Source organism: Rhincodon typus, chromosome 10 (genome assembly GCF_021869965.1).
Source record: "Rhincodon typus isolate 14 chromosome 10, sRhiTyp1.1, whole genome shotgun sequence".
NCBI classification, from domain to species: Eukaryota; Metazoa; Chordata; class Chondrichthyes; order Orectolobiformes; family Rhincodontidae; genus Rhincodon; species Rhincodon typus.
The window spans coordinates 29,218,340-29,242,436 of NC_063341.1; the positions used below are offsets into that span (position 1 = coordinate 29,218,340).

General features: G+C 39.2%; 2 protein-coding genes across 5 annotated transcripts in view; both read left to right on the plus strand.

The window, feature by feature from the left end:
- Positions 1-1,964: 1,964 nt before the first annotated feature.
- foxd3 (forkhead box D3) lies at positions 1,965-3,896 on the plus strand. Its single transcript, XM_020510993.2, has 2 exons — positions 1,965-2,081; positions 2,293-3,896. The coding sequence occupies exon 2, from the start codon at positions 2,303-2,305 to the stop codon at positions 3,434-3,436; it is 1,134 nt and encodes a 377-aa protein (XP_020366582.1). The 5' UTR covers positions 1,965-2,081; positions 2,293-2,302; the 3' UTR covers positions 3,437-3,896.
- Positions 3,897-9,505: 5,609 nt separating this feature from the next.
- alg6 (ALG6 alpha-1,3-glucosyltransferase) overlaps positions 9,506-24,097 on the plus strand; it is a 51,501-nt gene continuing 36,909 nt past the window's right edge. For 2 of the 4 annotated variants that reach the window (XM_020510994.2, XM_048601990.1), the window contains exons 1-7: positions 9,557-9,670; positions 13,455-13,539; positions 14,487-14,576; positions 15,250-15,338; positions 17,894-17,973; positions 22,433-22,497; positions 22,973-23,158. In XM_020510994.2, coding sequence (XP_020366583.1) covers positions 9,589-9,670; positions 13,455-13,539; positions 14,487-14,576; positions 15,250-15,338; positions 17,894-17,973; positions 22,433-22,497; positions 22,973-23,158 — 677 coding nt within the window. In that variant the 5' untranslated portion in view covers positions 9,557-9,588. Of the gene's footprint in view, positions 9,671-13,454; positions 13,540-14,486; positions 14,577-15,249; positions 15,339-17,893; positions 17,974-22,432; positions 22,498-22,972; positions 23,159-24,097 lie in introns of all 4 variants that reach the window. The other 2 variants (XM_048601989.1, XM_048601988.1) reach the window with 2 other exon arrangements.

Consider the following 24,097-nt stretch of genomic DNA (forward strand, 5'->3'; position numbering starts at 1 on the left):
ATTAAACCACACACATATCGAGGCGAATTTTTGGTTTGTCATGGCGCGAAAGAGGTTTTGTGAAGAATTTGGTCCATTCATTTTAAAGCTCACCCCTCCGCCCCAATAAGTTTTGATTGTGGCAGTCGACCGGCGGTGGAGTAAACAAACGAGAAAACAAAGTGCTTTGTAAACTGAGATGTTCTTCCGTACTTACACAAATGGACACAGCAACCAACAAACACTCACTTATAACCAATTTACAATCACACAATGCAAGATCACCCCCACCCCCATCCCCTCACCCCCCACCCCCAGGCTTGATTCAATTTTTCTTGTCCTCAATCATTGTTTAACATATCTTAATTCGCTTGCATTCAGCACTTATTCAAAACACACATCTTAACTGTGCATTATTAATTGAAGTAAACAGTATCTAATTTCTGCAAAAAAGTGTGAATGCATTTCCACAATATTATTGTTTCGTTCGTATGTAAACGGCGTAAAACTAACAATTTAGAAATCCACTATGGGTAAACCAAATAAAATCCGTAACGTTTAATAATAAAAGCGCGAAAAATTTATTTAAATTCTATTGTCAGTAAAACCCCCTTTTATAATGGGCGGGGGATGTGTGGGGGTGGGGGGGCAAGCACAATACTCTGTGGGGAAATTGCTTACAGTGTTATAATATCATTTTGTATCACAGGGAAGCCCTGTCAGGTTTAAATGGTTATTCATTCCTCCCATCGAAAACATGTCGTAAACCCATTCACATGGTTTTGTTAGTCTTAATAGGAGGGTGGAAGAATAATTGATTCTTTTGTCACTTAAAGATATTCTGATTTGAGTAGGAGGAATTGGGAAACAAATCAATTCGATTTTAACCTCACTTCAAAACTAAGAAAAATTAAACCTAATATTTATACACTTGACCACAGCATTACAAAAAAAAAGAATGAACAGATTTTCATCAAGGCGCTGACTTTGGAAGGAAAATATTGCGTTGAAATGAGGTTTTTGTTTAAGGATGGTGTCAGTTCCTGTTAAACTTATTTGGAGAAGTATAGTTTCCACGCTGTTGGTTCAAACCCTCCTTTCCTGAGAACAGGATTGAGATAAATGCTTACCTTCAGTGCTGTGAATGGCTCGTTCACATTCACCCACTCTCTCCCATTTCCTAGTTTTTCATATGCTAACACAGGAGGATGATTAACTCGTTAACACCTCTGCACATCCTGGTTCAAAGTTCTTTATGTGTAGCTATGCCTTTGTTATCGGACATCTTTCCCCCACCCTGGTCGTTGCCTCTTTACTAAATCTAACAGATTCATTAATAGCCATGTTGCTGTATATGCGGCAGCCGATGTAGTGCAGTTATAATTCGCCTTTATAACAAAAAAAGTCATTTAGACTCTGATGCCTGACCGTAAGTCAATAGAAAGCGAAATAACAGAAACAGTAAAAGAAAATTAAACCGATAATTGTCTTTGCATAAAAAACCAGTGTCACACCAATCTGCACAACATTTGTTAAACCAAATAGTATCACATTCATTAATATGGTTTAATATCTAAACAAAATATTTGTCTTCACGCTTTTGATTGGAAGGGACGAGATGCCCTGAAAATAAAGGAAAAGTAATAAACAAACATTGTAACACAATTTGTGCATTTGACCAAAAAAAGTGCACTTGCAAGAAAAAAGCGTCCAATTAAATAAGTTTAGTTCTCGTCCTGCTTGGTTCTACTACCAAATTTATTGACAAAGAAAGTTTTGCTGGTCTTGATAAAATGCTGCTTGTAGGAATGAGTGGTGCTACTGTTGTCTTGGCCGGATCTATGTTGACGATTAGATGAAATAACTCGAGTTTTGCATGGCTTAACAGAAGGAAGTCTGACGTTAGTCCCTCACGTGACAATCCTGAGAGTATATCTTTAACTGAAACATTCTTCAGACAGTCTTTTTTATATATAAAAAGGAGTCATTAAAAGCTAAAGAGCTGCGAGGCTGAACGTGCTTTTGAAAACATTGCGAGAAAATACAGGAAAAGTTAATCAGTTGCAATGTGCAAGTTGAAATAGGCTGTCAAAAAGTTGAAGGTAACTATTATTGACAGTCCCTTGACCTGCATTAAAAAAAAGCGTTGTCATCTGATCTGCAAGGGACTGCCAGCTGAGACAGTATGCGTGCGTGTGTGTGAGAGAGAGAGAGAGAGAGAGACGGGAGACAAGACAGGACCAGAGAGGGAAAAGAGAAGTTTCATCTGAAAGGAAGCCGAGTTCTTACCTTTTTTTTGCTGATTTGTAAAAGGGAAAGCGTGATGACCTTGTCAGGCAACGGCAGTGCGAACGATATGTCAGGGCACACGATCCTCACCGCCGAGGATGTCGATATTGATGTGGTGGGAGAAGGAGACGAGGGCATGGGAAAGGACAGCGATTCAGACAGTCCCGCCACCCACGATCAGGGAGAAGAGCTGGAGGAGATCGGGGCAAGGGAAGCCGCCGAGAGCCCTCCCGGTATCTGCCAGCCTTCCTCGGAGGGAGAGCTGACCAAATCGGAAACTCAGGAAAGTGGCTCATCGAGCGGCAACACAGCCTCCAAACCCAAGAACAGTCTGGTGAAACCACCTTACTCGTACATTGCTCTCATCACCATGTCTATTCTGCAAAGTCCCCAGAAAAAGTTAACCCTTAGTGGAATCTGTGAATTCATCAGTAACCGCTTTCCCTATTACAGGGAGAAATTCCCCGCCTGGCAGAATTCCATCCGCCACAACCTGTCCCTCAATGACTGTTTTGTGAAGATTCCCAGGGAACCTGGTAATCCGGGGAAAGGGAACTACTGGACCCTGGATCCACAGTCTGAAGACATGTTTGACAACGGTAGCTTTCTTCGCAGGAGGAAAAGATTCAAAAGACAGCCTGCAGACCCTCTGAGGGAGCAGACTGCCCTCATGATGCAGAGTTTTGGAGCATACAGCCTAAGCGGTCCATACGGGCGTCCGTACGCGTTGCACCCCACCTCCTATGCTCAACCCTCGACTCTTCAGTATCCCTATATCCCTCCTGTGGGTCCCATGCTACCTCCAGTAGTCCCGCTCATCCCGTCCAGTGAACTCAACAGGAAAGCCTTCAGTTCCCAGCTCAGTCCCAGCCTCCAGCTCCAGCTCAGCAGTCTGAGCTCCACGTCCATCGTGAAAACGGAGCCCACCAGCAGACCTTCTTTCAGCATCGAGAATATCATCGGGGTGACAAGCACATCAGGGAGCTCACAAACTTTCCTGCGGCCGCCAGTTACCGTCCAGTCTGCCCTGATCAGTCCACAGCCCTTGACTTTAGCGAGAAGTACAGCTACAATTACCCCTATCCTCAGTGTCCCCACGAACATAATCTCCGGACAATTCCTACAGTCAGCAGCTTCGGCCGCCGCAGTGACCAAATGGCCATGTTAATATCTCCTCCACTTGCAACTGCTCACTCACCATATCCCCCTTTTCTTCTCCTGTGGTAGTGGGTAGCACTGAACTTGACTGCAAATAATAGAGTATATACTCTGTTTTATATATATATATATATAAAAAGGAATGCTTTCTGTACAGGTAAATACGTTTGTAAATATTTCTATACAGAACCAATCGGTTCATACTCATTGAGTTTTATTTTTTAATTAGACTGTTTCACAGTTGTAGTATAGAGCTTTCACACTTAATGTCTTTTTGAAAGGTTCGTTGCCGGTAGTTGATTGACGAAAATATATGGATATTAAGACTGAGTCGAATCATTCTAAAGAATTAATCCAACAGGAGAAAAAAAATGTCAATATTGTATACGATTGCAAAAGCTTAAAGCCCTTTATATGAATTAAATATATGTATTCTATGTAGCGCTACCGTCGTGTTGTACAATGACAATTAAGCAACTTTGTAAATAAATTTTACAAATTACAAACTTTTCTGTCCTTGTCCACTTGTTTTAAAAAAAGATGCTTTTGGCATTGTAGATTTAGACTTTTTTCTGTCATAATTGTATTAAAGATAAAGTGTTACAGATTAGGACATTAAAATATATTGTCAAAACGATAATCAACATGGCAGCTCATCATATTATAAATAAAATGTCCGTTTGAAATGACGGCATGGAGGTCATTGCCTGCTTTTTAAAATTAAAAGCCATTTAATCAGTAAACATTGTGCTGAAGATATTAGCTATGAAATTTGAGCTGACAGCAACTACTGTTTAACTTCATGGAAGAGAGATTCGCAAAAGCAAATTGAAAAGGGCTAGGCTGAAATCTGTTTCAATTCCATATTAACAATCTAGCAAAATATATGATGAAGAATCTTAACATCGTAATAGATTTTATTGATTAGTAATCTTTTTAGCAAAACAACATGCTTTGTCGTAACTTAGATATTTTATCTCTAAATAAATATCTTGCAATCGCCTTTTTTATTTGGGATGCCCGTTTTATATGAAACTCAGCAAACGGATAAAGGCGAATATTTAAACTGATCCAAAAGGTTTTTTTTTATTGGAGCTGATTTTGTTTCTCTGAAGAAAAGGAACTGGAGTTGTAAATTCAGAGGTTTTAAATGAAATTGTATCGCCTATATAATGACTGAAATAATAACATGCTATTTAAAACAGGACGCAAGGGTACACCAGCAACCTGGCATCGATTACCCGCAGGTGACCTGAAACTGCTTAGTGCTAAGAATATGGATGAAAAAGAGGTAACATTGTATGCGGGTTAAAAAGAGCAAAAAGAATGAAAATTAAAGGCGAGGAATTACTGCTCCGGTACTGAAGAGAAGAATTTTGCTCTCCGGGAAATATCACGCTCCATGTAGAATCTTCTGTGTGTATTCCCGTTCCAGATATGTTTGAACGAATGTTAACATTAATATGAAACAAATACTCTTGTAATAAATCGGGCAATTGGAAATCATGAATTATCTCAAATGCAAAAAAAGCCAGGTTTGGAGCGGGGATGAATACTTCGTTGTGGGGATATTGAGAATACACGGGGTGTAATTGTTTAATCTGAATTTCAATAAACAAGATATGCCGCATTAATTCAACTTTTACTTCTTGGAAACAGATGCGAATTTCTGGAAGGGTTTTGAAAAGCTTGGTTCAAAACATAGTTTTGGGCGAAATCGAATGCAGATCATTTTCCGAGAGAGTTTAATACTTTGTAAATGATCTCGGGCATCGCGGTTGATTTTAGACCGCCAGACTTTCTCCCTTGACTGTTTATCTATGTGTCGCGGCTTCAAGTGTCGCTGGCGGTATTGAATGTCCTTATTTACTTCACACTCTGCGCTTAAAGAGTGTTGCGAAATGTCTGACCCTGTCCAGTTTGAACAACATTTGCGTCCTGTCTTGGACGTGAGTCCTTTCTGTAATCGTAAATATTATTTTACTGTGAGTAAACATTTATACCTCAGTATAAACACACTGAATAAAGCCAGCCGCCTTGCTTGTCGGGGTGTGGTCTCGACACCAAGTTTATATAATTGATAATCGTTTGACACGAAGGAAGAAAACCCACCTCTTACTTGAAGGACGACTTAATAACACCAGGTCCTGTCCCTAAATGGAATCATCCTCAGTAATCCTTTTACAAGGAAATTGAAACTGAGCTAAAAATGTTTTGTCTCTTGCTTCTATAAACGTAACAAGATGTTAGGCAGTTGTGATCCTGGTTATGAGTTACGTTTACACAAAACTAGCAAATGGCGGATGGTTAGTGTAACACGAGAATTAGTTCTATATTTAACTGATACCCCTGGGAAAGTCGAAGGCGACTCGGAAAGTCACTGTCCGCCTCAGGAACCTGCTGATATAACCATTCCGAAATGACGAGCCATGACAGGGGCTCATTCCAACACTGATCCTTTGTCGCTTGTAACTTTTACTGATTCGTATTTATCCACAGTCGTAGTTCTTCAGTAACCCTGCGGTCAACTGTGAGGTTCAAGCGATTTACGCCTTTTTTTGAAATAAAACAAAAACTGCAAAACGAAACTGGCACGAATAAGAGTTTGGCAGAAACATAAATGAACGACAAAAATAAACATTTGACAAACTCACCAGCTGAAATTTCTTGAATTTAAAATATAAAAATATAGGAACTGTAACAAACTGTCCTTTTTGCTGTCAACGGTAACTGGACAACACACCAATCAGAGATGACGCGAATGTTTGTGACCATCATTTTCGTCCTTGTTTTGCTGAGGTTCTAGATCTCAGTAAAGTATTGATAACGATTTAAACAGCACCATACTACCATTGTAACTTAACCAAATCTCGTTCCATTTCGAAGATCAAGGTTGAATTTGGAAGAGAACCCGTTATACGGAAATACAGCACTAGATGGCGCATGAGGAATGTGCTTAAATGTCTAAAATGTTAGCAACTACCCGACAGTTACTTTCAGCACGACATCATATCAAAATGTATTGGGAAAGTTTAACTTATTGCCATCTAAATTTGACGAGAAATTTTCTCTCTGTGTGCGTCGTTGTTAGAATCATGTGTCCAGTTTATTGTGGAGGTGTTCCGCTTTGCAGGAGATTGCGGTTTAGTTCATTTGGTTTTGCGGATAGTTTGCAGATTGAGTCGTGAGAAAGTGATGCTTCTTGTTCCTCGGGAGCCCGGCCACCTTTGCATTTTATACATCAATGAAATTATCATTCACCGAAGACCTGCATCACTGTCTTTCAACGTAACAAATTATTTAAAACTAAAACAATTCTGGATCCTTAGATAATGAGATTGAAAAGGGAAACCTCAATAATTGAACACAAATAAGATACAAAATGTATCCATGGCTTGGAGACTGTAAGTATCCAACCCACCAAACCCGCGCTGTGTTGTGTGAATGTGTTAGGGTATGGAATTAAAACCCTTTCGGAATTTCGTCTTTGGTTCAGTTACTACTATTTCAAGTCAAGCAATACAAAAATGTGTCACCTTTGAGAGGTAGAATCGCCCCACGCAACTGTTCAATAAGAAACAAAGATTAAATAATAAAACAATTTTTATTGTTATTCAGAATTCTTGTTCTGCAAATTGCATCAATCACTTATCCCAACTCTTGCTAATTTACACCGACTGGTAATTCTCTTAAAATTAAACTGTTAGGTTGGTAAGCATCATAAAGCAGTGCCTTTTTCCCGCCGGTTTATTTGCATTATCTGTACAAAATAAACAGCAGTCCGGAGAGCCCAGATGTGAATCACTAGGGGCAAGGATTCGCTTCCACCGATCCATGGGTCGAGATCTGTTTTTGTTCACCGTGCTCGGATGTACAGTCGCCAAGAACAGCAACAGATTTTTTTTATCTTTTTGAAACGCATTTTTAAACTATCGTCTAGAAGTATTTTTTTCAGCGATGATTTTAAATAATGTACTTAAAGCTTTTGCACTTCGTGAAATCTAGGACCCAAGTTAATCCACCTGAAAAGTCTTGTGATCGCCAAACTGATATCATGTAAACCTCTTCAGTGGTTTATATTAACTTGCGTGGTCGAGCGTATATCCGTCCAACCTGTAAACTTTACATATTTATTATATAATGTATATATACCTTATCCGTCTATCAGAAGGACTACGTTCTACATGTTTAATATGGTTATTAGATACAGTATAAGTAACTTTTTAAATAATATAAATATCGCTGATGACATAACATCTGACAATATTACAATTTATACAGACTCTTTTGAACTTTCGGAAATGCGCAGTTAACATTCACGGAAAATATCTGGTAAATTTATTTCAAAAATATGTTGCGATCATAATTGAAGCAATCAAGATGCAGACATTACTCAGTGAAGACTTGGTCAAACATCTTCACCCGACAAGGAATTCATTCATACACAAAAGCTGCAAAGTTGAACGTTTGATTTGAAATAATTACTTCAATTCTTTTAATAATTCACAGAAGTTCACGATCTTACTGATTTTTGACCAATTCTTTACACGAGGAATGATCATAAATGCAAAAGCGAATAGTAATCAGCTACCAAAGTCTCATCAGAATGAGCAAAACGAATCCAATTAAATCGCTTTACTTTTGCATTACAGCTAAGGAATCCAATTAAATGCCATTCTCAAACCTTGTCAATATTCAGTTCAACTTAAATATATTCGAGGTTATGTATGAGATATCTAATTAAATAAAACTAATTGCCTCAACTGGTTCCATTATAACGTATGATGACAAATGAGGCTAAAATAATGTTAATTTTGGCAGCAATACAAGGAAAGGAGCACAGCAGAAAGTTTGAAAACCGTTGCTGTTGGCCCAGGTGAAACAAGCTCACATCGGTTCACCAGAACGTAAGGCTTTCGCCATTCGCTAGAGACTATAGGCATATGACCTTGCATGAATAGAAATTAATGAATCATAAGCAAAACAGAACTGAGGATGCTGGAAATCAGAAACAAAAACAGAAATTGTTGGAGACCTGGCAGCATTATGAGAGAAAGCAGAGTTAACGTTTCGGGTCCAGTGACCCTTCTTCAAAGCTAATGAATCCTGATGTTTTCCTGACCTGTCTGACCTAATTCTTTCTTATCTGTACTTTGTGGGTTAATGTCTTTCACTGCGAGAAACGAATGCTAATCCATGCTTTAAGTGAGTCTACCTTCCTCCTTTCCATTAAATAGGTTTCTGTCTTTACCTCTGAATCCAGGAGGCCCGGGTTCCAGTCCCACCTGCTCTGGAGGTATGTAATGACGTCTCTGAACATGTTGATCAGGGAAATATCTTAACTAGGTTCCACTCCCATCAATTCCCTATTTTTTTCCGGGTGATTTTCAATTATTATGGCCTTTAATATGTTTGTTCATGTAAAGGACAACATATAACTAGGATAACACCAAAATCGGGAACGAAATGATAATTTAAATAACTGACTGTCTTTGTATCCATGAACTCCGTCCCTTAATTTAAACAGCCAACTTGAAAATAAACTCAGATAGCATTTTAATAAATAAAAACCGAAAGAATTGCAGATGCTTTAAATCAGGAACAAAAACAGGAGTTGCTGGAAAAGCTCAGCAGGTCTGGCAGCATCCGTGAAGAAAAATATCAGAGTTAACGTTTCGGGTCCGGTGACTCTTCAGAATGATAGTAGCTGGGTTTTTTTCTTCACAGATGCTGCCAGACCTGCTGAGCTTTTCCAGCAACTTCTGTTTTTGTTCCAGCATTTTAATAAACGCCGGTAGATTACTGTAATGAGAAACGGACCAACGTGTGAAACGGGTGAGGGTAACGACAGCTGTTTAATTTTTAAATACATTATTTGATAAATTGCACCCACCTATCCCACTGAAGATTTTTTTTTTAAGTTTAGCATTGAAGGTGATGCACCCATTCAGTGTAGCCGGAAAACCTAAAGGAAAGAGACGATGATGAGCTGAGGGAAAGTAGAGTGTTGCCCTGGTAAAGAGTCAACGAGAGATTGCTACATTGTGACAGTGTTCCAGGGAGAAGGGGGGTGCGCACGTCATCAGGAGGCGCCGGTAGGCGGGGGGGCGCATGCGCGGACTCGGTAAGTTGCTGTAGCCGGAGAACGGCCCGGGGCTTGACATGGAGCGATGGAGTGTTATCAGCATCATACTCTCGGTCAGTCTAACAGTGCGCTGGGCAGTGTCTCTGAATCCTTACTCAGGTCAGTCACTTCCCCCGTGAGCTCCTCTTATCGTTCAGCCGCGACACACAGTGACCCTGCTCTGCTCAAACAGCACAGCTTCTTAACCAGAAGATAACAGCAGTGTGGAGTTGGATGAACACAGCAGGCCAGGCAGCATCAGAGGAGCAGGAAAGCTGACGTTTCGGGTCGGGACCCTCCCCTGATGCTGCCTGACCTGCTGTGTTCCTCCAGCTCCACACTGTATTGTCTCTGACTCCAGCATCGGCAGTTCTTACTATCTCACAGCTTCTTAACAATTGTGTCTGAGCTGCAAAGGTTAGCAGCGACCTTTTACGTTCAACAAGCACCGTGCAAAACGCTAGTGTCGTGTGGGTTTAGTTTGCTGACTTGTTACAGGGGCGCACTTCTTTGTAATATGCCTGACAAACTGCTATTTCTTTTGGAAGCCTGCAGTATTGCGACGCGAATTGAAAAGTCATGCTGACGTCGCTTACCTGTGGTTGTCAACTTGCAAAAAAAAAGAGATCTTATCGCATCTTCTTTTATGACTCGACCCCCGAAAAAGTTTGCTAAACGTGTTTTTCAAATTCGGAAGCAGGTTCTGCTTTATTTTTCTTCCAGATTCCTAAACCACGAAAGCCTTTTTTCTATTCATTCATGGAATGTGGATTTTGCTGGAGGACCGTCATTTATTACCCATTTCTAGTTGCCTTTCAAAAGCCCACTCCTTGATTTTTTTTCATGTTTTCTTTTATTTATCCATGTTGACTTTAATGTCTGTCATTATCTTGTTGCTAACATTGTATCTGCAATTTTTGTTATCTTGGAGTCATAGGGATCTACAGCATAAAATGACACTTTGGCCTAAACATGTCCACACCACTCAAAACAACCACCTAATCCAATTTTCCAGCACTTAGCCCATAGCTTTGTATGCCTGGACATCACATATACACCTCTAAATACTAAAATGTTTTAAGTGTTCGGCTTCTACCACCTTTGCAGGAAGTGAGTTCCAGATTCCCACCATCATTTGGGTTTAAAAAAAAAAGTTTTTCTTCACATCTCCTCTACACCTTCTGCCCCATACCTTTAAATATATGCCCCTCATCATTGATCCCTCCAGCAAGGGGAAACATTTCTTCCTGTCTACCCTATTTATGCCTCTCATAATTTTATACTGCTCAATCATGTCCCATGTCAGTCTCCTCTGCTGTAAAGAAAGCAACCCCAGTCTGTACAATCTCTCCTTGTAACTGAAACTCTCTAGTCTAGGCAATATCATGGTAAATCTCCTGTGCTATCACATCCTTCCTATAATGTGGATTCCAGAACTGCAAATACTACTGTGGCTGTGCCTAACCAGCATTTTGTACAGTTTCAGCACAGCTGCCCTGTTCTTAAACTCTGTGCCCTGACTAATAAAGACAAGTGTCCCATATGCCTTCTTAACCAGTTTATCCACCCGTCCTGATACATTAAGTGACTGGTGCTTATGCATACCAAGGTCCCTCTGATCCTCGGTGCTTTCCAGGGTCTTGCTGTTCATCATGTGTTCGTTTGCCCTGTTTGTCCTACCCAAGTGCATCACCTCTCATTTATCCAGATTTGAATTATATTTGAGACTGATCAGCTCATCTAGCCAGCCCGTCTATATCCCCTTGTAGTCTAATGCTGTCCTCCTTACTTTTTAACACCTTACTAATTTTTATATTGTCTGCAAATGACTGATCTATGCTCCGACATTCAAGTCTAAACCATTTGTCTAAACCACAAACAACAAGGGCAACAATGCTGACCCCCGTGGAACGCCTCTGTTCACAGACTTCCAGTTGGAAAAAAAAACCCTCAACCTCTCATGCCAAGCAGCCAATTATGGATCCAATTTGCCAATTTTCCATGGATCCCACAAACTGTTAACTTTGCTATCAGTGTCCCATGTGAGACCTTTGCAAAAGCTTTGCTAAAGTTCGAGTAGACTATATGAAAATCATCTACACACCTGGTCACCTCTTTGAAAAATTCAATCAAGTTGGTCAGGCATGACCTCCCTTTAACAAAACAATGCTGACTGTTTTTGATTAATCCCTGCATCTCCAAATGCACATTAATACTGTCCCTCAGAATTACTTCCAATAGTTGTCCCACCACTGTGGTTAGACTGACTGGCCTGTAGTTTCCTGGTTTATCCCTTGCTACCTTCTTGAATAACAGTACCACGTTGGCTGTCCTCCAGTCCTTTGGTACCTCTCCTGTGGCCAGAGAGGAATTGAACATTTCTGCAAGTCTCCCTGCTATTTCCTCCCTTGCTTGACTCAACAGCCTGGAATATATTTAATCCGGCCCTGGAGATTTACCTACTTTTAGGCTGGCCAGACCACTTAGAACCTCCTTTAATCTTTTAAAAAAAAATTGTTTCCTGTCTACTCGTTCCCTTTTTTTCTTTTTCCTCTTTCACTTTTGTTTTGTTTTAACTTGCTGTTTGTCTGTAATAGCCATTGGTCCTGAGGAAGAGCTGAAATAGTTTCTGCTGTCTGTTTGCTGATGATGCCTTTCCTGTTAAATATTTTCAACTTCTTCAATTTTTATTTTCAGATTACTGTCATATTTTGTTCTACATTTCAGATTTTCTTTCATTTTTCCTTCCCAGAAGTTCTGGAATGTAATTCCATAAATACAGCAGTTCATCACTTCCTTACTTACATGACCATTCTTCTGGTGTGTGCCCAAACTAAATTCTTAGTCACCACTTATATCCACTCTTACAAAATTGAAGTTGAGGTTTGGTCCCTCATTTAAATGCTTGGAAATTAAAAGCATGGCATTGATATAGAGGATCAGCCATGATCCTATTCAAAGGCAGAGCAGGCTCGAAAAACCAAATGGTCTACTTCTGCTCCTAGTTTCTATATTGTTGCTAATCTTGGAGAGTAAACCTGTCAAGGGGTGGGAGTGTTTTTCACAAATAAGCACAATTCTATTCTGGCTCAGCTGAGAAGATGTTGGCCCTTATGAGAGAGTCTAGGACTAGAGGGCATAGTCTCAGAATTAGGGGATGCCAGTTTAAGACTTTGATGAGGATGAATTTCTTCTCTCTGCATGTTGAGAATCTTCGGAACTTCTTGTCAGAGAACTGTGGGGGGTCAGAGGCCTTACGTATGTTTATGGCTGAGATAGAGAGAGATTCTTGATCAGTTGGCGACTTGAGTTATGAAAAAAAGCAGGAAAGTGGACATGAGGAATGTCGGATCAGTTGTGATCCTATCGAATGGCGGAGTGGTCTCAAGAGGCCAAATGGCGTACTCCTGTTCCTATTTCTTATGGTCTTGTAGTCATCACAGACGTTTCAGCAAGGCATGGACTAATCAATAGCCGAGAAACATGGGAGTGCTCTCCTGTCCATACTGCAGTGACAGTACATCTAATCATTGCTTTGCTATAGCAGCTGAAATTGTTAATTAACTCAGAACAAGAACACAATCTGTTCTGTCTCACTGTATGTGTAAAAAATAACAAAAAAAAAGGAAGCTTAAGGGCATTCTTGTGGTACAGTGGTACTGCCCATATTCCTGGACTGAGGGGCCCAGGTTCAAGTCCCACTTGCTTCAGAGATGTGTAATAACATCTCTGGGCAGGTTGATTAGAAATGTAGATTCATGAAATCTGGGCTGTTTTTGTTCTTTTACTTACTTTCCACGTACGCCAATACAGTTAAACCCAAGTGTAGAATTTGTCATAAATCCTTTTCGTGAAAGCATCTTTGTATGCCATCTGCTTAACTGTTTTTTTACTACATTTGCAGGTGCTGGGAAACCTCCTATGTTTGGAGATTATGAAGCTCAGCGACACTGGCAGGAGATTACCTTCAATCTACCTGTCCATCAATGGTTTGTAATCTCACTATTCTATTTAATTCACCATATTTACAGGGGCACTGCTCTGCAATTTCTTTAGATTATTTTTGATTTATAGTGAGGAATTTCTGACTTAATCCCCACCCTCCCCCCAAAAAAAATCACCAATGTGCTGCTGACTGTGCTGATGTTGGCCCTGATAAACTTCAAGTATTTCAGTTAAGTGTTCATTCTTTGCATATAAGCCTGTGCAGCAAATGCCAGGGAGTGTTTCAACCCTTGGAAGGGGCTGGACATCATAGTTGAGTACTATCTTACTCTCACCTCACATCTACACTTTCTAGTGGGAATCATTGGATGTCAGTTGTGAGTATGGCCCCTGATTTAATTCGTTCTTCACCAGCCCATGTCACTGAAGTCAATTGTAGAACCCATATAACTGCCCTGTTGAGATGAGCTTACTCAGCAGAGATCTGGGAACACCTTGGTTCAATGTCTAGTGGTACAACTACCTATAGAATAATTGAGAGACTGGTTGTAAATAAAAATGCGCTGTTGAAGGTTTTAGCCTTCCACTCATCAGGACAAATGCAAGAATGTCAAATCTCAAAGGGAATAACAATGTGCTGCATGAGCAAAGATTACTATTTAGTCAACAAATTGACTCATCAGTTGAGTGTTTTCATGGAGAATGGGTCAGGAAACCAGCTTGAGATTGCAAATCTCAGAACATAAAGACTCATCTTGGATACAATTCAAGTATATAAAAGTTATTGTACCTTTGAAATTCAGCATTCTTGCATCTGTCCTAATGAGTGCAAGACAAAAAAACACCCTTGATATCGTGTCTCTGTTTCTCATGTTCTGTCTTACCAAATAACTAACTGAGTGTATGTTGCCAAAATGTGTAACATGGGAATTTCATAAATTCACTGCTGTTCTTTATGGCTGATACAAAGTTGAATTGTTTCTCTCTCCAGGTATTTCAATACAAGCAGCAATAATCTGAAGTACTGGGGCCTTGATTATCCACCTCTGACTGCTTATCACAGTCTAATTTGTGCATATGTGTAAGTTTGCCATGCTATCATTGATAAAGCTATTCAATATTTAGAATTAATGTTAAGAAATCTTTTAATATAAAATGTAAAATTAGTTAAGGTTCTAGCCCCTGATCAGTCACTACCTTCTTCCTCCCATTACCACAGGAAAGTGCAATAGTATGGCTGTTGGGTGAGATCAGGATTGTTCTTGGCTTTGATGCTGTTTGTGCTCATACTTACTGTCTCAGTTTGAAGAATAGCCACTGGTGGTATTGGAAATACGCCCCAGCATAAATTACAGATTACAAATGTAAGTTTTAGATGTTGCGATGATGCATTTGTCTGAGGGCTTGAGAGATTGTTCAGCCCACTTATGATAACTGCCAACATGTTGCAGTTTGAGACATGGAAAGAAAGCAATTTGCATGAGTGCGTGATTGATGAGGACAGGACTAGACTAAGTTGCACTCTCTAGAGTTAAGTCAAACGGCCTTTTAGTAATCACTGTTCAAGCTTCCATATGTGGAATACACACATGGTGAGGTATCAAAGGCAGTAATTTCCATTGGGAAGACAGGAAATTAGATGGAGAAAAATTAATTAAACATTTTGTCATTCAGTATCTTCTATTGATTGTGTACATTTTACATAAAGTGAAATGCATTTTCATTCCAGAGATAAACTTTTGTTTTAAACTCAGAGCTAAATCGGTAAATCCTGAATGGATTGCCCTTCATACATCTCGTGGGTTTGAAAGCCTCGGGCACAAGCTATTCATGCGAGCAACAGGTAATTAAGAATGTTAAAAATAATAGTAACATTCAAAAAAGTGAAAAGGAAATGAACAGCAGGTTGATGATTATGGTTGTTAGTGGCTGGTCAGTCCAATTCCAGATTCCTCAACAAAACATCCTTAGCTCCGTCATCTCCAAACGTTTCATCAGGAACATGCTTCCATCAAAAAAAAATCAGTTGTGTCTTAAAGATGGTTGTATAGTATTCAGGTCCATTTGTCGTGTTTTTATTGTGAAGTAATAAACAATGACATTCAGACTTGGACTCTATAAATGTTTGGTGATGACCTGAACAAAATTAAATCAGCAAACTCCTCTAGATGTTTATTCAACGGCTGTAACATCACAGAGTCTTCCGATATCGACTTTTGGTATTTGCTCAGCAGATACTTGACTGGATCAGCTGTATCAATACAATGGCTGCAAGAGCAGTGAAGAATGTTGATGTTTTGGCAAACGGGTCAACATTTGATCCCTGAAACCCTATCCATCTACCACAAGATGTTGTTCCTTCTGTTACTTGTGTTGTTTAGAGCCTCTGTCCTTTCCCAGTTTAGGCTATTAAGGTTGCAAGTCTAAATATTCCTCTCATTGTCAGTGATTAAACAGCATAATTTGTAATTGATGACTTGCCTGATATGCCTACTTCAATGCCAGAATGTCATATATAGCCTATTTGAGGCAGGAAAATATCCAAGTATTTAGGGGAACTGTGCAGAATGGAAGTGGATAAAACCACTTAGACAAACCAAAAGGTTTACTTGGACTAAGTTGCCTGAATGGTGACGGGGCAAATGTTACAATACACTCTGACATTGATTAAGGCACAGAGGAAGAGCATACAAAAGCTGTTAAGAATGATAAATTTAATTTAGAGAAACAAAGCATCTAACTTGGTATATAAATTTGTTTGTTAATTAAATGTAATCCATTCTTTTGTGATGAGTATCATGCGATCTTATTTGTTTGTTTCCTTAAAAACTACTGGAAAAATGGTTTAATTTTAACTTAATCATTGGCATAGATTGAAATGGCAACACCTCACCACTGCAGCACGTCTATTCAGTGATGCACCTGAGTAGCTGTTAAGGCCTGTATCACTGGTGACCTTAAGGATTCTGAAGATCACTTGGGGTTATTGGATTTATTGAGTATTAATCTTCTTTTCCCACCCCTGAAGCAGATGTCTCATAGATCCATGTAAAGTAAATCTCAAAACCATATCCATGAATGAACTGATTACCCTTTCCAGTTGTGACTGTAGTGCTACTTACAAACATGAGCTGACCAACCAGCAATTTGAGGGAGTGTTTCCAGATTTCTGTAATCCACTATGATAGAAGACAGTAAAATTTTGATCCAGTACATTCATTCATGGTCTGAAAGATCCAACAAGCACATGGTGTCTTGAAACATTAATTCACAATCTAATCCCTTCATCCATGATATTATGGGATAGGCCACACCTCTTGTGCAACAGGCTGAACTAGAATTCGATAGGACAGAGTGGGGTTCTGAGCTGGGACGAGATTGAAGGAAACCATGAGGTAGACAGAGTGTTCATTTTGAAGAAACATAGTGAAGCATGAAAAGTAACAGGGTGGAGGAGTTCTATGGTGTGATGAGGCTGAGGGTCCAAGCAGCTTATTGGAAAAGTGTGCAATGATGATGCAATAAAACCAAATACTGTAGGCGTCAGAAATTTGAAAAGTAAATAGCACATGACAGGAACATTTCGAAGAATATGCCTTATCACACCGAGAGGAATTTTTTTGCACTTCCCCTGCCAGGCCTCTTCTATACCCTCTGAGAGATTGCTTGTTGGATTCCAATTAGCTCTGAACTCTGGCTATGCTTTTAGCAGTATTCAGGCCGTTTCAAATAATTTTAGAAAGGACCTTCACTGCTGGTGAAGACTTATGGCCATTAGTTTGGGTTGAATTAAAGCACAAGTAACAAAAGTGCATATCCACTGCAGAAGTGTGAGTGCACAGCAGCCTGGCCAAAATTGACTTCCCTCAGTGTCATGTTGAATATTGGCCCTCCGATCAGCTGTTAATCCTAACTTTTTACCTGCCAAGCACTGAGGTTCAAATCCAGAAGGCTTTGTGCTAAGATTGGCATTGGAGATTTTTTGAGAGAGATGGAAAATGTGTTAAAGTTGTTGTTTTATATCCGTTGATGACATACTGGTATCTGTGCAAATGTCCATCCTTCTCTCTCTCTCTCTCCAACACCGCTCCCCCGACATAGGGAGAAATTTAGAAAGTTATTGACACTTAACCAGTTGTCCAGTAGCCACTTGTAATTTTACACAACTGGGATCTGCAAACTGGTTCTGGGGATATGTGGAACATGTTACTAAAGAAATCTACTGAAATAGGCAGTGTGAATGGGTTCAAGGGTTAAATCAAGGAATTGATGAATTTATTAAAAACTTGGGCAGGTAGGATTGATCTTTAAAGTGATTGCTCTTTTGGATCTTAAGGCTTTTTCCTATGTCTGACAATGCCTTTGTTTACAGTTCTCTGACATTTTGGCAATTATTAGTGTTTTTTGCAGACCTTGCTATATATATTCCTGCAATCCTCTGTTACATTCAACACTGTGAAGGACCAGAGAGGAAGAAGGTAGGCATTACAGTAAAGGTAGGAAAACTGACAATGTCAGATATATGAAAGCAAGAGACTCGGTTATGAGCCATGGACCTGAGACATCAACTCTCAGAAAACCTGTAATGAAGTCTAATGAAGTTGGTTCTGAAAGCTGTTCCAGGCATCATTGGAAGGACCATATGATATCAATTTATCCTCCCTGCTATTTCTAACGCAATTTGCTTAGAAATTGTGGTTAATTTAGTTTCTAAAATATCAATCTGTTTCAACAAAGTGTCTTTTCATTTATCTAGCACCTTTTACAAACTCATGATATCTTTAAGTAGTTAACAGCCAAAGATTTAATTATTTTATTGTAGGCAAAAGTAGCAAACCATATGCACACATTCAGGTCCTACAATCAACAATGAGCTAAATTACCAATTCTTCTGCTTTTCATGTTTTGTGAGGGATACGTGTTAGCCAGGGATTTGCAAAGTCTCCTTGTTTCCTCTTTGAATAATACCAGAATCACTTATAGTCATCTGAGCAAAATGAATCTTCGCTTTTAACATCTCATCCAAAAATGGCACCTTTAGAAAATATAGCACTCCCTCAGCACTACAATACCTAGATAATGTGCTGCAGTCTGGAGTCGGGCTTGAACTTTCAAACTTCTGACTCAGAGGTAAGAGTGATAGTTTAATAAAAGCTAAAATACATTTGAAATGGTATAATGTCCCAAGATTACAAAGATACTGGGATGGGTGCAGGACTCTGTCAAGATTGTCATCCAGTAATTCTAGTTTTGGAACAACACGCTTATGAGTTGAGGATGAATATAGGACCAAACTGATTTTCCCACTGTCTCCCACCAGTCAAGTAGCCTATCAACAATTGTTTGAAATTTTATCTTAAGAATAGTTAGACACTGGAAGTCAGCCAATGCCGACAAGACTCCGAATTAATCCTGGGGCCTTTCTGCTCCATATGAGCAGTATATTTATCCAGAAGGTTATCAAATGAGCTTTTGTTTCGTTAAAAAAAGGCTTCAGACATGATCTCAGTTATATTTATAGCAAATGTTTATTGCAACAAGTGAAATAAAGGTGAGGCTTTGTCAACCAAAACAATGAAACAGATAGGATACATGATTTCAACAATTTGGAAAGTGTAATAGAGTGCTGAAAATGATGAAGGATTTCGATAATTTGTAAAGGGTAAAATGATGTCCAATGGAGAAGGATCAATAACCAGATGGCACTGAATTTGACTACAACATGTTATTCCCCCATCAACTTTTTTGTGGCCCTTGATATGGTGAATAACTTCATTTTCCTTCACTACCCATTACTGTGCTCCACCTTCCTGGCAGTATTGTCTTCTGGTTTTATTCCTACTTGATTAAAGCAATTGTGCAGAATATAGTGTAAAAGATATGTGAATGAGGCATGCTGTTTTTAATGTCAAGTCATTCTGTGTTATCTGGCAAGGAAGAGACAGCCTATAAATTGCAAACTAACACAAACTATTGGCTGATTTGTGCCACATTGAAATTACCTTTTTTTTTAAAAAACGTGCTTCTCTCCCTTAACCTTTGGATGATTTTCATGTTGCTGCATTTGCACATTAAGTAAAATTTGACAAAGGAAGCTAATTCTATTAATTAACTGTGTAATTCTCCCTTATAACAAATGTGATGATGTGTTAACTACTACCAATTAACTGTCATACTCAGAACTCAAGCAACTAAATTGTGGAATCTCATCCTTCAGGTTGTGAATTGTTGGAGAAGTAAAAGAAAAACAGCTTTGACATATTTTGCTTTTGCATCTTCCTGTCATTTTTCTCCTCTCCCTTTTAATTTAATCTTTCTTTCCCTCATTTAACTCTTGAGTTCTTCCTCTTTATTTCTCAATTCCTAAATGTCATCAGTTAAGGCAATTGTTTGTTTCATTGTTCTCCAAGTTCCCGGATCCTGTTACCCTCTGTTATTAGCTTGTACTTTCGTAACTTTGTGGGCAAACTTGTTTTGAGCTGATCTGTGAAGGATACAGTAGAACTTATCAGATCCATAATGAATTGCCACACTTCAGCAAATTCTGGACCATAAAAGCAAGTAGTTTTAATGCAAGCAGGAGGAATTGACGAGGAGTAATTTTCATTGAGTGATCGGTGGAACTTCCTGATTTTGATTGAATAGATGATTAATTTAATATGCTTTGACATTTTAGTGAAGGTGACTGAAAGGCTTAGGACATGAGTAAAGAGTTTCAGTTAAATCCTCTGGAACGTAGCCGTGGAACAAGTGAAGTCCACGCGATCATGCAGCAGTCGCTTGCTTGCATGACTTGAGGATAATGTTACTTGAAACCGCTCTGAGGTTTTAAATTCTGTCACATTATAGAATCATTGTTAGATTTACTGGTATTTTTGTATACTGAAACAACAACACCAAATCATTAACATGCTCTAAATACTGTTAAAAGTCAAGGTGAAGGCTTCCTTGATCTGCGGTGGGTGCTTCAAGATAACGTGTAAAATACATACACCATGAAACCAGATATGTTTGGCTGGTAAACAATTTTTGAAATAATTTCCCAAGAAGTATGCTGGAAAGCTGGTTGTGGAAGGGGGGGCTGGGTGGAGATGACAGGGCAATCAACAGCTGAGAGGGAACAGTAAGGACACTTATTCACTGTTTGTTCCATGTAATTATCAGACCACTTCATATGAAGGTAACAGCTGCAATTGCGCATTAACTGCCCCACGTTCCCAGTTTTGCGCAGTGAGTAAGTGTTCCTAAATTAGTACCTGCGCTAAGTGACTAAGATCACAGGGGGTGCAACGCATTTATGTCATAGAATGGAAATCTGTAGGAGCCAAAATTTTAAAAAAAAACTTTTTTTCATCTCTGCATATTTTCGTTCCACCATTTTCTACTGAAGACACCAATTCTTGCTGAGCTGTAGTACCTCAACTATTCATCCCTTAAAAATCTAAACAGCAATATATTTGACTGCGGAGGGCATCGTCGTCAAGCTTGATCCTGTCCTGTTCTGATACCAACAGTTCTCACTTGCCAAAAATCACAAACTATTTTTATACAGGTGCCCTAATTGTAAAAGTGACACTGTTGAGGTCTCATATCTGTGCACAGGCCAGAAATGGAACCTGGATCTTTCTCGTGTTCATACTTCAGGCCAGGGTGATCATTTAATCATTGTGCGATGTTTTGTAGAGATTAAGTATTGTATTATTACAAGTCATTTTCTTTAAAATCAGCTGCACTCTGATGAAATGTGTACAGTGTGATATCTAGCGGATGTGGTTTGAAGGCAACATTTACCTAACCAGGTGCATTTGTTGAGCACAAGAAAGATAGTTGGTCCAGTTAAGTGTCTACTTTGCAGTCCAATTGGTTCAGTTGGTAAAGAGACCATACAATTTGGTACAGAGGTATACAAAGCAAAATGATTCTAGTTTCAACATTTTGTCTGAATGGAGGATTTGGTAATGGCTAAGATATCTAGTTTACTTTTGGTCATGTATGGGGAATGTGGAAGGATAAAAGTCAGTGTTCCTATAATAAAATTCATGCTCTACCATTTAGAAGTGAAATTGGGAAGCATTTTTGAACATGGATGGATATCAGGAAAATGAAAAATCCAAAATGTCATAGAATCTGGTTGAAGTGGAGCTTTCAGAACTCAAATCAATAGATTTTTATTAGATAAGGGTATTGAAGAATTTAGTGTGGGGAGAAGAAAAGCAGGTAAATGGAGTTGAGGTACAGATATGTCATAAAGGAACTGAAGGTTTGATGGGCTGAATGGTCTACTTTTCTTCCATTGGTTTCACTGCTAATTACTACCAAAGGATCCCTGCTGGAGACGGTGTGTGGGTGTGGGTACGTGTGTGTGTCGGATGAAATTTGGTGAAGAGGATTGTGGACGGTTGTGGTACTTCTGTGGTCACATAATTTGGTCAGGATTATTGTTTACTCCATGGTCAAACAGAATATTTACATTCATCCTCTAGATTTGCATGGGATAAATGGGCATTTTGTGATGTCATTAGAAGACCCAGTAAGACCAATACAAATGAACAAGTAAAAGAACAAAGGAACGGAAAAGAACATTCCTAATCTGTTTTGGAATGACCACTTTAGATTTCTGTTTTATTGAACTTTCCATTTGATTGGGCAAGGAACAGAAATCTGATGGTGTTCTTACTCCTGATCAGTATCCCATTGGCCCCTACTGAAAAAAGTAGCTTTCTGGTAAGAGTAGATGGGATCAGCTGTGATGAATAAACTGTTAGGTATTTGACTGAGTTATTGTGGGAGGGTCCAATTCATCCACAGTCTCAGCATAGTCTTAGCACCTTTAGAAGAGGGGAGAGAAGTTGCTTGGACGAAATAACTCTATTCTTTGAAAGGAATGATCCTGCAAAAGTATTTTGAAGTTACTAACTCTACTTTTACTCTTTGCAGATGTCATCTATGCTGTGTGTATTGCTGTACCCTGGACTCATTCTGATCGACCATGGCCATTTTCAATATCCTTTCAGTAGCCTTTCCCAATGGTTCAGTGTCTGACTGAACTTTGAGGCATTGAGTCATCAAGCATGGCATGATCGCAGGTTCACTGCTTGACCTTTTATTGACTTAACTTTGAAAAGGATTAAATTACATTCTGAGTATGTCGTTCATACCTTTTTAAAAAGAAATTATCATATCATGAGAGATGTAACTTTTATTTAAAGTATGCATTAAAAACTATTCCAGTGCATTAGAATAATCAATCAGTGGGTCCCATCCAGAGTCTACCTTTACCTGAATCCTTTATACATAATACATTCTGAAAATTCTGAATGGTATTTTTCTTTTGGAAATGTTTTCTTATGTGAAAATATAACCTTGTACTAGTTTTGAGAAATCGGACCAATCAGTAAAACAGATAGTGAGAGTCCAAGTTTGAACACCAATGCTGTCTGGGTGAATACTTGTCTACTATCCTTAACGTGAAAACACATATAACTCTGTCAGTCTGGGTCTTGCCTTGTGGGGGTTGTTGGGCCTATTATTTGACCGCGTCCTGTTTGGCTCTGTGGCATTTTGTTTGGCTCTTAATTATAAACAAATGGAACTTTACCATGCACTGCCTTTCTTCTGCTACCTCCTTGGAAACTGCTTAAAGAAAGATCTAAAAGGTGAAGGGTGAGTAACTGAAACAATGAATTAAATAGACTCATGGTCCTTGTCATGTCGTATGGATCAAGTGAGATCTATTTTTAAGACTTGAGAATTGTTCTAGCTTGTCCTGCGATGTAAACAGCTTAAAATAAACATGCAAACTACGTTTTATGTTTAATTAAGAGGGGAATCTTTATTTAATATTGAACTTAATTCTTCTCTACCCTCAAGTATTGCTTCTAGCTAAGTATATCTTTTTGTATGTAACAGTTGTGGTGATTTTGTGCTGTCGCTTTGGAATTGTACAAAGTCAATCTGCAAGCACTTTTAATGGTGAATATAGTGCTCTGTGTGGGACAGAGTCTACAGATCAGGAGGTCCCAATTTCTGCTTGGTTGTCTGTTGGAAGAGTGATAGAGATGCAGTGATTTGTCTGTTTTCCTGGAAAGGAAGGGATGAAAATAATTATTAACCTTCTGTTCTACATAATCCATTCACTCTGATTGCAAGGAGCACGTGTGTACTGTGTGGAGTTAGAGTTGGAGTTGCTGACGTGAACCCCTAAGTTGAGCAGCCTGCTAGAACTCCAATCTGAGGATTCAGGCTTGTAGAATGTTCAAATTCACAAAGTACATTAGAGTTCTCAATTTGTAGAACCAAATCCTGCCATGTGTCAGTACACTTATAGGTGGAAAGAAGATTAGAGATACACTAATATATTTTGTTGATTAAGGAATGAGTATTGGCCAGGATGCTGGGGCCTCTTTGAGGAGATAACCAGGAAGTTGGACAAAGGACAGCCAGTAAACATGATCTATTTGGATTTCCAGAGGCCTTTGACAAGCAGGAGGCTGCTAAATAACAACCCATGGTGTTAGGGGCAAGGTACTGGTGTGGATAGAAGATTGGCTGACTGGCAGAAAGCAGAGAATGGGGGATAAAGGAGTCTTTTTCAGAATGGCA

Excerpts from the sequence above, each read along its gene's own strand:
- foxd3 (XM_020510993.2), top strand. The coding sequence starts at position 2,303 with ATGACCTTGTCAGGCAACGGCAGTGCGAACGATATGTCAGGGCACACG.